Raw genomic sequence first — 14,513 nt, 5'->3', positions numbered from 1 at the left:
TGGTGGTAGGCACCTGTAATCCCAGCTACTAGGGAGGCTGAGGCAGGAGAAGCACTTGAAGTCAAGAGGCGGAGGTTGCAGTGAGCCAAGATTGTACCACTGCACTCCAGCCTGGGTGACACAGCGAAACTCCATCTAAAAAAAAATGAAATATAAAATTCCATACTCATTATTAATTACATGTAGTATTAAAAAAAAACCCAAACACCAAACCTTCCTTGATCCTATATCCTTCTCCAGCTACCATTCTCTCTCCTCTCCTTGGTCCAAATTTTTGATTTACAATGTTGGTTGGAAGTGGTACCACTTTGGTGTTAGTTCCTTATTTTACCTGGTCTGTCCTGCCTCTCTGCCTGGTACATTAGCTCCCTGAAAGCAGGGTGTATGTCCCAGAACTCCTTGAAGTCCCTTTTCTCAGCATACTACCATGCCTACTGCAGCACCCCCCCCCCCCATCTTTAATGTCCTTGACTTGGTGAAATACTACATTTTGAACACATTTCCTCACTTCTTTATGACAAATATTGATTGAGTTTCAGTGGAAGGTGAGTAAGAAATGGCACTTGCTTTCAAGGAGCTAAAAATCTGACTTTTCTTTTTTTTTTCTTTTTTTTTTTTTGAGACAGAGTCTCACTCTGTCACCTGGGCTGGAGTGCAGTGGCACGATCTCAGCTTAATGCAGCCTCCACCTCCCAGATTCAGTGATTCTCATGTCTTAGCCTCTCGAGTAGCTGGGACTACAGGCATGCACCACCACGCCTGGCTAACTTTTGTATTTTTAGTGGAGATGGTGTTTCACCATCTTGCCAGGCTGTTCTCAAACTCCTGACCTCAAGTGATCCACCCACCTCGGCCTCCCAAAGTGCTGAGATTACAGGCATTGAGTTTACTTCTTACTCTCCTATGCACCTCTATCATTTTGAAGAAGGGTTCAAGGTAGTTCTAATAAGAAGGATTAGGTTTGTATGTAAGTGATTAAAGGGGTGCTATGAGCAAAAAAAGTGTGAAGGTATAACAAGCCAACCACCCCACAATGCACTTTGCATGTTTCTTAATGGACATAGCAGGTTTTCTGTAAGAAAATAGCAGGAGATTCGTGTGGAATGATGGGTTGAGGCAACATAGTGGCATCCCTTGAATGCTCGAAGAATGTGACTTAGAGTTTGGTGGGAAGCAGAGAGCTGGGTTTTAAGAACATGAATCTGACAACTCTATGGATCTGGAGGAGAAGCTAACTGGGGACGAGGAGCAGTAAGAAGCCTGTTACAGATGCACTGATAAGAAGTAATGAGAGCTGGCCGGGCACAGTGGCTCACGCCTGTAATCCCAGCACTTTGGGAGGCCGAGGCGGGCAAATCATAAGGTCAGGATTTCAAGACCAGCCTGGCCAACATGGTGAAATGCCGTCTCTACTAAAAATACAAAAAGTTAGCTGGGCGTGGTGGCGGGTGCCTATAATCCCAGCTACTCGGGATGCTGAGGCAGAAGAATCGCTTGAACCTGGAAGGCGGAGGTTGCAGTGAGCCGAGATTGCGCCACTGCACTCCAGCCTGGGTGACAGTGCGAGACTCCGTCTCAAAAAAAAAAAAAAAAGTAATGCGATAATGAGAGGTTACTTCAAGATGGCAGCAAAAGACAGTGGAAAAAAGGCATTGGGAAAAAAAACCAACGTGCCTTGATGATTAAAGTTAACTGAGTCAAGGGGAGAAGTCAAAGGTAACTATGATGGGCTTTTTCTATTAACACAAATAGGAAATGAGTGGTTTTGGGAAAGAAAGTGATGAATTACACCTCAGATATTGTATTAATTGTCTATTACTGTGGCCGGGCATGGTAGCTCATGCCTGTAATCCCAGCACTTTGGGAGGCCGAAACAGGCAGATCACTTGAGGTCAGGAGTTCGAGACCAGCCTGGCCAACATGGTGAAACCCTGTCTCTACTAAAAATACAAAAATTAGTGTGGTGGTGTATGCCTGTAATCCCAGCTACTCAGGAGGCTGAGACATGATAATTGCTTGAACCTGGGAGGCAGAGATTGCAGTGAGCTGATATGGCACCATTGCACTCCAGCCTAGGCAACAAGAGTGAAACTCCATCTCAAAAAAAAAGATTTGCCTGTAATGAGCCAGCACCCCCAGCCTTGTGCTCACTTTACATACAAAAATTCTGTTGCTTAGAGCATAAATTGAAGGGCACATTCAAAACTGATACGTAGGCCAGGCATGGTGACTTATGCCTGTAGTCCCAGCACTTTGGGAGACCGAGGCAGGTGGATCACTCGAGATCAGGAGTTTGAGACCAGCCTGGTCAACGTGGTGAAACCCCATCCCTACTAAAAAAATACAACAAATTAGCCAGTCACAGTGGTGCACACCCATAGTCTTAGCTACTCATGAGGCTGAGGCAGGAGAATCACTAGAACCTGGGAGGCGGGAGGTTGCAGTGAGCTGAGATCACGCCACTGCACTCCAGCCTGGGTGACAGAGTGAGACCCTGTCTCAAAAACAAACACAAAACCAAAACAAAACAAAACTGAGAAGCAACAGATTGATAAGTGACACAGTTACACTGGTCAGTCTCTTCAGCTAATACTCATTGTTTTTTATTATTGGAGATTCATAATGTGTTTTCTTTCTTTTAAAAACTTATTTTTTTCAGAAATGGTAATTTCTCTCTTTTTTTTTTTTTTTTTGTCTGAGACAGGGTCTCACTCTATCACCCAGGCTGGAGCGCGGTGGCACGATCTCTGCTCACTACAACCTCTGCCTCCTGGGCTTGAGCAATCCCACCTCAGCCTCTTGAGTAGCTGGGACAACAGGCATATGCCACCATTCCTGGCTAATTTTTAGTAGAGACGGGGTTTCACCATGTTGCCCAGGCTGGTCTCAAACTCCTGACCTCAAGTAATCTGCCCACCTCAGCCTCCCAAAGTATTGGGATTACAGGCGTGAGCCACTACGCTTGGCCTCATAGCGTATTTTAATATTGGTTGAAACTAGCCTTGCTCGTTGATCTTCTCTTAGCGTTTACTTGGTTATTCTTGCTTATTTTTCCATAAGAACTTTCATTTTTATTTAATCCTGTGTTTTTTGGTTTTAAAGACTATTTTATAATAAATTTTCATGATTAAACTCTTGTGCTTAAACTCTTGATTAAACAAACAAGCAATGAAGAGATGAATGAAGCAGAAAATGTGAGTTTCATGCCTCACATTCCCACTCCTCTGAGGTTAATATTTTCATGTATATTTTTCAGGATGTATTTGTAATCTCATACAAACGTATGTTTTTTTTAATGAAAATATTTAAATTTTCATAGTTACACCTATAGCTCTAACTAACTTGGCAATATCTTCTGTGTTTCTTTACAGCCATTATACTTGCCCACGAATCTTTGAGAACATTATAATGACCTTTGTGCCTCTTCTTGCAAGGTGTTTTCTCAGCTGTTATCTCAAGACATGGATATAAAAAACTCACCATCTAGCCTTAATTCTCCTTCCTCCTACAACTGCAGTCAATCCATCTTACCCCTGGAGCACGGCTCCATATACATACCTTCCTCCTATGTAGACAGCCACCATGAATATCCAGCCATGGCATTCTATAGCCCTGCTGTGATGAATTACAGCATTCCCAGCAATGTCACTAACTTGGAAGGTGGGCCTGGTCGGCAGACCACAAGCCCAAATGTGTTGTGGCCAACACCTGGGCACCTTTCTCCTTTAGCGGTCCATCGCCAGTTATCACATCTGTATGCGGAACCTCAAAAGAGTCCCTGGTGTGAAGCAAGATCGCTAGAACACACCTTACCTGTAAACAGGTAAGTCCAGTCTTCATTCTGAATTATAGTTGCTAGCCATTTCTCAAATCACTTTATGGTTTAGTGAGAAGGAAATAATATGTTAGACAAGGTCTTTATTTTATTAATTACATAGTTTACTTACAGCACCCAAAACACAGGATGCCCTGTTCTATTCTGATATTTTAGTTCTCATTAAAAACTGGTACGTGTACATCAGTGTTGTGGGGAGAATTTGCTATCATGACTATTGTCTTTATACAGTAAATACTGAACTTAAGTCACTCCTTTTCTTTTTTTGAGACAGGGTCTCGCTCTGTCACTCAGACTGGAGTATAATGGCACGATCTCGGCTCACTGCAACCTTCACCTCCTGGGTTCAAGCAATTCTCGTGCCTTAGTCTCCCGAGTAGCTGGGATTACAGGCGCGTGCCACCATGCCCAGCTCATTTTTTTAATTTTTAGTAGAGACAGGGTTTCACCATGTTGGCTAGGCTGGTCTTGAACTCCTGACCTCAAATGATCCGCCTGCCTTGGCCTCCCAAAGTGCTGGGATTACAGACGTGATGAACACTGTGCCTGGTCTGAACTTAAGTCACTCTTAATGGAGTTATTTGGATTTGAAAAATGAATTTTTACTTTACTTTCAGTTTTAAAGTCTTCTTATAGTGAAACCACAATTTGATGTTCATGACAAGTTGTTTCCAGGATAAAAGTAACTGTGATAGTATTACAACTTAAATGAAATTCTAGACATGCGAAGCATGAAAAGACAGATGATTGGTATAAACTTTTTAACCATGAACTAAAATAATAACATTATATAAATATTGGTGGAAACTATTGAAGTATAGGCTTCAGTTGACATTCCCTGAAGTTAAAAAGGATATGTGTACTCTTTAAATGCAAGGTAACATAATGGATTATTTCCATCTAATTATTAATATTTCTAATGATAATCATAGGTATGAAGGGAAGGGATAGTATAATGAGAAAGGAGAGGGGGAGATAAACATCTAAAACAAAGTACTAAGGGCATGTTGGATATTGAAATTCATTACTTTCAAATATTATCATAAAACTTTGAGACAGTAACATTGAACCATTATTTTTCTTCTTTTAAAAACATTTTACTCATTGGTAAAATAAAGAGAATATAAACATTGTGGATAACTTTTTTAAAGTAATGGTTTGTTTTTTTTCTCCTTCTTTAAAGGAAGACATATTTTGTTTCTGAGCATGAATTATAATCAAAGTTCTGCTAATTTTTGGGCAAATTAATCCATGATATAATTACCTTCATTTATAAATCAATAATACCTTTACCATTCCCTTTCCAAAAGAACCATGCCTGGCAACATCAGGAACTAGCCAGATGTGGTTTGGAGGCTGCCTGGGGATCCCTTTTTAGACTTTTCGTTCCTTTATGAACCTCTTGCCTGTGGTCCAGCATTGAGCCTCTGCTTCCTTCCAAGCCTTTCCAGGCCAGGCACTTGCTTGTTCTCTCTTCTTTTTTCTCTCTCCCTTTCTCTTCTCTTCCCCCTTTTTCTTGTCTCACATTCATCTCAAGGTAACTTATAGTCCATTTGTTATTCCTCTTAAAGTTATTTTTATTTTATTTTTTTGAGATGGAGTCTCACTCTGTTGCCCAGGCTGGAGTGCAGTGGTGCAGTCTTGGCTCACTGCAACCTCTGCCTCCCGGGTTCAAGCAATCTCCTGCTTCATCTCCAAAGTAGCTGGGATTACAGGTGTGCACCACCATGTCTGGCTAATTTTTGTATTTTTAGTAGAGATGGGGTTTCACCTTGTTGGCCAAGCTGGTCTCGAACTTCTGGCCTCAGGTGATACGCCCACCTTGGCTCCCCAATGTGCTAGGATTACAGGCATGAACCATTGCGCCCAACCTGAAAGTTATTTTAAATCTAGACCTTTATCTGAAATTGCAGAGTGTGAGGTGTTTGTTCTCCATTTAAATGGGATCTTCAAATGTCTGAAGGGCTGCTTAGCAATGCTGTTGAGAATGACTGATGTTTGGAAGTGGTTGAATGCCTTCACACCCATCCATGCAGCATTCGTGAAGTCTAGTAACTACAGAAGACCAATGCATATCCTGCCTGTGGTTCAGACCTGTGGGTAAGATTTGATCTGGCCACTCCTTTCATTACACTTAGAGATGTAGCCCCCACCCCATGGCTATGACTGGTCTTCGGCAGTGACAAATGCTCATCAGCATCACGTGGATGGGCATAAACTCACCTACCCACTTTCAAACATTAGTCATTCCCCACAGCGTGGCTCTTTGTAGATATGATATCAGTATCAAAAGCTTTGCTGTATCAGATTTCCGGGAATATATTTACCAGGAACCCTGGAGGAAAAAGAGATTAAATTAGGCAATGTTCATGCTATTTTTTTTTTTTCCTAGAAAGCCCTTCCTTTCCCTTTTATGCTCTGTTCAATGGATATTTTCTTTGCTCCCTAGAGAGACACTGAAAAGGAAGGTTAGTGGGAACCATTGCGCCAGCCCTGTTACTGGTCCAGGTTCAAAGAGGGACGCTCACTTCTGCGCTGTCTGCAGCGATTACGCATCGGGATATCACTATGGAGTCTGGTCGTGTGAAGGATGTAAGGCCTTTTTTAAAAGAAGCATTCAAGGTACGAGAGAATTGTTAACTGCTTCTTTAGTTTCCTACTTTTGCTTTCAAACAATTTTGCAGAGATGACTTGGCAGAAATGTCACTACTGGCCTGTTTGGCACACAAAGTATTTGATGAGCAGTTCAGAGGATCATGTGTGTTTGGAAGTGGGTTGGGTGGTGGGGTGGAATTGCAGATTTCTACCCCAGAACCCCAAGATTATACAGCCAACTCGAATGGGTCTTACCCCTCCTTCACCCACATGGGTGTTGGATAGAAGACATCGAGTTGCAACCTTGTAAAGATGTCTCTTGGAAAAAATGTGCTCACAAGGAGTTGCAAAGATTGTTTCTTTCTTTTACTTAAATGTAATATATAGCATGCTTAACAGTCATGATGGTGGGCTGGCTCCTGAGGAAGAAAGAATAAACACATTTTATGGAAATTGTCAGAAATCAGGAATTCAGCTACGGTGGACTTTGAGAATTGATCTAGACACATTTCTTCCCCTAGGCTAGGAGGGTCTCAGTTCACAATCCCCTTGTTTTCTGGGCTGTGTTTAGATTATTTCCCTAACTTTCTCTAAACGCCTTCTGGATTTTTTTTTTTTTAATCAACTTGTTGATGAAAAGAATCAAACTCTGTAAAATATTTGAAGAGATTTATTCTGAGCCAAATATGAGTGACAAATGGCCTGTGACATAGCCCTCAGGAGATCTGAGAACATGTGCCCAAGGTGGTCAGGCCACAACTTGGTCTTATACATTTTAGGGAGACATAAGGCATTAATCAATGCATGTAAGATGTACATTGATTCAGCCTGAAAAGGCAGGACAACTGAAAGCAGGGGCTTCCAAGTCACAGGCAGTTCAAAGATTTTCTGATTGGCAATTGATTGAAAGAATTATTATCAATAGGAAGCAATGATTGGGTTACAATAAGGGATTGTGGAGACCAAGGTTTTATCATGCAGATGAAGCCTCCAGGTAGCAGGCTTCAGAGAGAATAGATTGTAAATGTTTCTTAGGGGTCTTAAAGGGTCTGTTCTATCAGTGATTCCAAAAGGGGAGGGAGGGTAAAATGAACCATGTCTGTCTCCCTTGTTCCATCATGGCCTAAACTTATTTTTCAGGTTAACTTTGTAATGCCCTTGGCCAAGAGGAGGGACCCATTCAGATGGTTGAGGGGCCTTAGAATTTTATTTTTTGGTTTATAAACTTCAAGTTGTGCACCCCTGATTTCAAGGCTGGTCAGCTCATCTCCCTGCATGTGTCTTTGCTACACTCCTTCTCCCGTGCCAGCCCTGATTTGCTGAAGTCACTTTCTTGCTTACTCTTGTTTTCTCTATTTGCCCCATAACCTGTCCCTCAACTGCTCCCTCCCAGGCAACACCCTATGTTTCCATCTGAAAGCTCCCTTCCTTTTTCTATCAAAGCCCCAATGCTTTGTTCTTTGCCAGTTAAGAAAAGCAACGTTGAGGGAATTCATAGTGTGTAAATGGCAAATAGCAATTTACTAAATTAACTCACCCATTGATAACTCTAAGAGGATGTTTTACCTCAAGCAGAGAAATACTGATAGAATCCAGGATATGGTGAGGAGTGAAATGTTGGTAGTCACCTTCCTACCTGTCCCCTGAAATTCACCCTGTATGAATGGCAGCCTCTTTGTCCTGGATTTTATAATTACTAGCTCTGCGACTTCACCTCCTAGCCCATTTCCTCCTCTGTGAAATGGAGATACTCATAGGGATTTTCTAAAGATGAAATAAGGTTGATTATATGAAAACATATTCAGTGCTCAAATATTTTATTTGTGACAACCTTAACAGTAGATTATAAGGCCAAGTCCATTTCCTGGCTATATGATAAGAACAATATAGATTTTCTGAAATTCTGAACTGAATTCTTGATACGATGACTATTTTGTATCTTGCTGAGTTTCTAGGATTTTACCCCTTAAGAACGTTTGGACCTATTGCTACTAACCATATCTTTTAAAAAGAGATCCTTCTTTTTTTTTTTTTGCTTTTGGGGAAACATTGGTCTGCTTGAAACATCTTTGACCCCTGAGACTACAGCTAATAACAATTGAAAGTAAATTTCCTTTGCTTCTCTGTGTTGTTTCTTCCTTCCTGCCGCATCAGACAGGAATGTCAAATTCTAAATGTGCAAAGAGGAAAGAGTTAAAGCTGTTACAGTTGTACAGTTGTAGTGCCTAAATGATCCTTTCTTTGCATGCTTCCTGTCTTTGATATAAGTGCATTACAGTAACTGAAAGTGGCCACTCATTTTTAAAATTGTCTCAAATAGGCCAGGATGGTACAGTATTGAGAAATTCCTTGCATGTAACTTTTTTTTTTTTTTTTTTTTTTTTTTTTTTTTTTTTTTTTTTTGGAGATGGAGTCTCATTCTGTCACCCAGGCTGGAGTGCAGTGGCACCATCTCGGCTCGCTGCAAGCTCTGCCTCCCAGATTCACACCATTCTCCTGCCTCAGACTCCCAAGTAGCTGGGATTACAGGAGCTGGCCACCACACCCTGCTAATTTTTTGTATTTTTAGTAGAGACAGGGTTTCGGCATGTTAGCCAGGATGGTCTCGATCTCCTGACCTCGTGATCCGCCTGCCTCGGCCTCCCAAAGTGTTGGGATTACAGGTGTGAGCCACCGCACCTGGCCCATTCTTATGTTTTTTATAATTTTAAACTTGTCTTGCTAACTTGATTTATAAGCTAATTGACCATATCTTAGTCATGTACCTGTCCCCTTCACTGTACAAATGCACTGGAAGCTGTGTTGTGCTTGCTTTTCCATTGATACTTTGTTGGCTTCTTCACACAATGAGTTGCCGTCAGAGTGATAAGTGCTGTTGTTTCTCTACTGGGTTATGGAGCACAGAGGAAGGAGGACATAGGGAGAAGGACCTCATCACTTCATCTGGTCCAGATGACAGCATGGCTTATTTTTCGAGCTTATCCTTTACTTTTTGTTCTCTTTCCTATTGGTGTTCACTTAACAAATATTTATTGAGCATTGTACCAGGCTCTACGGATGCAGTGGTGAACAAGACAATAGATTATAGATTCCATGAGGGCAAGGATTTTTGTCCATTTTGTTCACTAGTGGCACTTAGCAATTCCTTGAATATGATTTTTCAAAATTAATTGGGCTTATACACAGAGTTCTGTATCATTTTTCACTTAATATTGTCGTATAAGCATTTCTGTTGTTAAATTTCCAGAGACCCTTTTCACAACTGCACAACTGTGTAATATTCTATCTTATGATCAGATTTAATTTATTTAACTCTTTATTATTGAAGACCCTATCAATTATTTTCATTGTTTTAATGCTATGGTTACTTTATTTGTTCATGAAGTTTTGAAAAAAATAAGTTTCTCTGGATATATTTTTAGAACAAGTCTGTGGGGTCAGAGTGTATTAATGTTTAAAGTTCTTGACAGATGTTTTCAAGTGTTCAAGTCTTAAGAAGGTTGTACAGACTTGCTCTTTTACCAGCAGTGTGAGTGTCGCTTTTTCCAACCTCTTGGTAGCATTGACTCTTATCAAAAAGAAAAAAACCTTGCTACATTGATAGGTGATGTATAGTATCTTTTGGTTTCATTTTGCTTCTCTTTATTAGTGAGGTAAATGTTTTCTCATAAATCTATCTGCCATTTGTATTTTCTCTTTTATCTTCTTTATTCAGAGATTTTGCCCGTTTTTATATTGGGTTCTGACATTTGCTTGATAAATTTATTGTGTGCTTTATATATTAACCTATTATTACATGTATGACAAATATTTTTTCCACTTGACTCTGATTTTGATATGCAGAAATAGTTAATCTTTAAATAGTCAACTATTACCAACTTTGATAGTTTTGTGTATAGTTTTTAAGCCTAAAAAAAGTCCTTTCATACCCAGGCATTATATAAACTTTTGCGCATATTTTGTTATTTAATAGTTTGTTTTTACATTTTATTATTTAATTCAAAAGAAATTTATTTTGGCATACTGAATGAAATAACCAAATGTATTTATCTCTCGTTAATTTTCTCCACATCATTTTACTGAATAAATCCATTCATTTTTCATTGATTTAAAATATGGGAGTAAATTTTTAAAAGTTGAGTTTGAGATATAATATGCATACAATAAAATTTACCTATTTTCATTACTGGTAATAGTAAGTACATAGAAAACCACAGAATAATATAACACTGCTAATTGTGGTTTGTAACCTCATATTTTGAGTAGAAAGTCTAAAGGAAGAACCAATGAAAAACAATAACTACAACTTTTTTTTTCTTTTTTTTTGAGACAGAGTCTCACTCTGTCATCCAGGCTGGAGTGTAATGGTGCAATCTCGGCTCACTGAAACCTCCGACTCCCAGGTTCAAGGGATTCTCCTGCCTCAGCCTCCCAAGTAGCTGGGATTACAGACACCCACCACCACGCCTGGCTAATTTTTGTATTTTTAGTAGAGATGGGGTTTCACCATATTGGCCAGGCTGGTCTCGAACTCCTGACCTCAGGAGATCAGCCCACCTCAGACACATGTAGATTGAAAATAAAGGGATGGAAAAATATTTCATGCAAATGGAAACCAAAAAAGAGCAGGAGTGGCTATACTTAGACCAGACCAAATAGAGTTCAAGACAAAAACTATAAAAAGAGACAAAAAAGGTCACTAATAATAAAGATGTCAATTCAGCAAGAGAATATAACAATTATAAATATGTCTGGAGCACACAGATATATAAAGCAAATATTATTAGAGCTAAAGAGAGAGACAGACTGATATGGTAATAGCTGGACACTTTAACACCCCACTTTCAGCATCGAACAGATCATCCAGACACAAAATCAACAAAGAAATGTCAGACTTAATCTGCACTAAAGACCAAATGGACCTAATAGATATTTACAGAATATTTCATCCAGTGGCTGCAACATACACATTCTTTTCCTCAGCACATGGATCATTCTGAAGGATATACCATATATTAGGCCACAAGACAAGTGTTAAAACATTCAAAAAAACTGGAATCAAATCAAGCACCTTCTTTGACCACAATGGAATAAAACTAGAAATCAATAAAGAATTTTGGAAACTATACAAACATGGAAATTAAACCATATGCTCCTGAACAACCAGTGTGTCAATGAAGAAATTAAGAAGGAAATTAAAAATTTCTTGAAACAAATGGTAATGGAAACAACATACCAAAACCTATAGGATACAGTGAAAGCAGTACTAAGAGGAAAGTTTATAGCTTAAGTGCCTACATCTAAAAAGTAGAAAATCTTGAAGTAAACAACCTAATGATGTATCTTAAAGAACTAGAAAAGCAAGAGCAAGCCAAACCCAAAATTAATAGAAGAAAAGAAATATTCATAAAAAGATCAAAGCAGAAATAAATGAAATTGAAACCAAGAAAACAACACAAAAGATTGACAAAATATGAAGGTTTTTTTGAGAAAATAAACAAACCTGACAAATCTTTAGCCAGACTAACTTTTTTAAAAAAAAGAAGAGTCGAATAAAATCAGATGAAAAAGGAGATGTTACAACTGATACCGCAGAAATCTAAAGGATCATTATAGGCTATTATAAGCAACTATATGATAATAATTTGGAAAACCTAGAAGAAATGGATAAATTCCTAGACCACATACATACTGTTAAGATTGAACTATGAAGAAATCCGAAACCTGAACATACCAGTAACAAGTAACAAGATTGAAGCTGTTATAAAAAGTCTCCCAGCAAGCTGGGCACAATGGCTCATACCTATAATCCCAGCACTTTGGGAAGCCAAGGCAGGAGGATCACCTTAACCCAGGAGTTCAAGATTAGCCTGGACAACACACAGAGATCCCTATCTCTACAAAAAAAAAAAAAAATTACAAATTAGCCAGGTGTGGTGGTATGCATCTGTAGTCCCAGCTCTTCAGGAGGCTGAGGTGGGAGGATAGCTTGGGACCGGGAAGTCAAGGCTGTGGTAAGACAAGATTGCACCACTGCATTCTAGCCTGGGTGATGGAGTGTGATCAGGTCTCAAAAAAAAAAAAAAAAAAGTCTCTCAGCAAAGAAAAGCCATGACTGATGGCTTCATCCAGAATTTTACCAAACATTTAAAGAAGAACTAATGCCAATCCTATTCAAACAATTCTGAAAAATAGAGAAGGAGGAGGGAATAGTTTCAAAATCATTCCATGAGACCAGTATTACCGTGATACCTGAACCAAAGAAACATCAAAAGAATATGACAGACCAATATCCCCAATGAATATTGATGTAAAAATCCTCAATAAAATACAAACCAAATGCAACAACACGTTAAAAATATTATTCATCATAACCAGGTGGAATTTATCCCAGGGATGCAAGGATGGTTCAACATATGCAAATTAATTTGATGCACCATATCGACAGAATGAAGGTGGAAAACCATATAATTTCAATTGATGCTGAAAAGGCATTTGATAAAATTCAACATCCCTTCATGATAAAAACCCTAAAAAAACTGGGTATAGACAGAATATACCTCAACCCAATAACAGACATATAACAGACCCACAGCTAGTATCACACTTAATGGAGAAAAACTGAAAGCCTTTCCTCTATATGGAACACGACGAGGATGCCCACGTTCACCACTGTTATTCAACATAGTACTGGAAGTCCTAGCTAGAGCAATCAGAAAAGAGAAATAAAGGGCATCTAAATTGGAAAGGAAGAAGTCTAATTATCCTAGTTTGCTGATGATCTTATATTTGGAAAAATTGAAAAATTCCACCAAAAAACTATTAGATCTAATAAATTCAGTAAAGTTGCAGGATCAGTAGCATTTCTATATGCCAACAGCAAACAATCTGAAAAAAAAATCTAAAGTGATCTCATTTACAGTAGCTACAAATAAAATACCTGGGAATTAACCAAATAAGTGAAAGTTCTCTACAATGAAAACTATAAAACACTGGTGAAAGAAATTGAAGAGGACACAAAAAAATGGAAAGATATTCCATGTTCATGGAATGGAGGAATTAATATGTCCATACTACCCAAAGCAATCTGCAGATTCAATGCAATTTTATCAAAATACCAATGATATTTTCACAGAAATAGAAAAAACAACCCTAAAATTTGTATGGAACCACAAAAGATCCAGAATAACCAAAGCTATTCTGAGCAAAAATATCAAAACTGTGGAAGAATCACATTACCTGACTATAAATTATACCACAGAGCTATAGCAACCAAAACGTGGCACTAGCCTAAAACAGACATAGGGATCAATGGAACAGAATAGAGAACCCAGAAACAAATCCATACATCTACAGTTAACTCATTTTTGAAAATAGTCTCTTCAATAAATGGTGCTGGGAAAACTGGATATCCATGTACAGAAGAATAAAACTAGATCCCTATCTCTCACCATATACAAAAATCAAGTCCAGATGGATCAGTGACTTAAATCTAAGGCCTCAAACTATGAAACTACTAAAAGAAAACATGGGGAAACTCTCCAGGACATTGGGTGGGGCAAATATTTCTTGAGTAATAATACCACACAAGCACAGGCAACCAAAGTAAAAGTGGACAAATGGAATCACATCAAGTTAAAAAACTGCTTGCATGGCAAAGGAACAATCAATGAAGTGAAGAGACAACACACAGAATGGGAGAAAATATCTGCAAACATCTGACAAGGGATTAACAATCAGAATATAGAAGGAGCTCAAACAACTCTAGAAAAAAACTTAATAATCCAATTTAAAAATGGGCAAAAGAGCTGAGTAAACATTTCTCAAAAGAAGATGTACAAATGGCAAATGGGTATATGAAAAGGAGTTCAACATCATTAATTATCAGAGAAATGCAAATCAAAACTACAATGAGATACCATCTTACCCCAAAGTAGCTTATATCCAAAAGATGGGCAATAACAAATGCTAGTGAGGATGTAGAGAAAAGGGAACCCTGGTATACTGTTGGTCAGATTGTAAATTAGTACAACTACTGTGGAGAACAGTTTGAAGTTTCCTCAAAAAACTAAAAATAGAGCTA

At 38.9% G+C, this 14,513-nt stretch overlaps 1 protein-coding gene across 11 annotated transcripts in view; it reads left to right on the top strand.

Moving 5' to 3' along the window:
• The window catches only part of ESR2 (estrogen receptor 2), a 111,473-nt gene that overhangs the window by 52,336 nt on the left and 44,624 nt on the right, over positions 1 to 14,513 (top strand). For all 11 annotated transcript variants that reach the window (XM_055097690.2, XM_055097692.2, XM_055097687.3 and 8 more), the window contains 2 exons: positions 3,372 to 3,823; positions 6,285 to 6,457. In XM_055097690.2, the coding sequence (XP_054953665.1) occupies positions 3,462 to 3,823; positions 6,285 to 6,457 (535 nt within the window). In that variant the 5' untranslated portion in view covers positions 3,372 to 3,461. The remainder of the gene's footprint in view (positions 1 to 3,371; positions 3,824 to 6,284; positions 6,458 to 14,513) is intronic.

Source organism: Pan paniscus, chromosome 15, assembly GCF_029289425.2.
Source record: "Pan paniscus chromosome 15, NHGRI_mPanPan1-v2.0_pri, whole genome shotgun sequence".
NCBI lineage: Eukaryota > Metazoa > Chordata > Mammalia > Primates > Hominidae > Pan > Pan paniscus.
The sequence above is the reverse complement of the archived record's forward strand: the minus strand, read 5'-3'. Positions and strand labels throughout refer to the sequence as shown.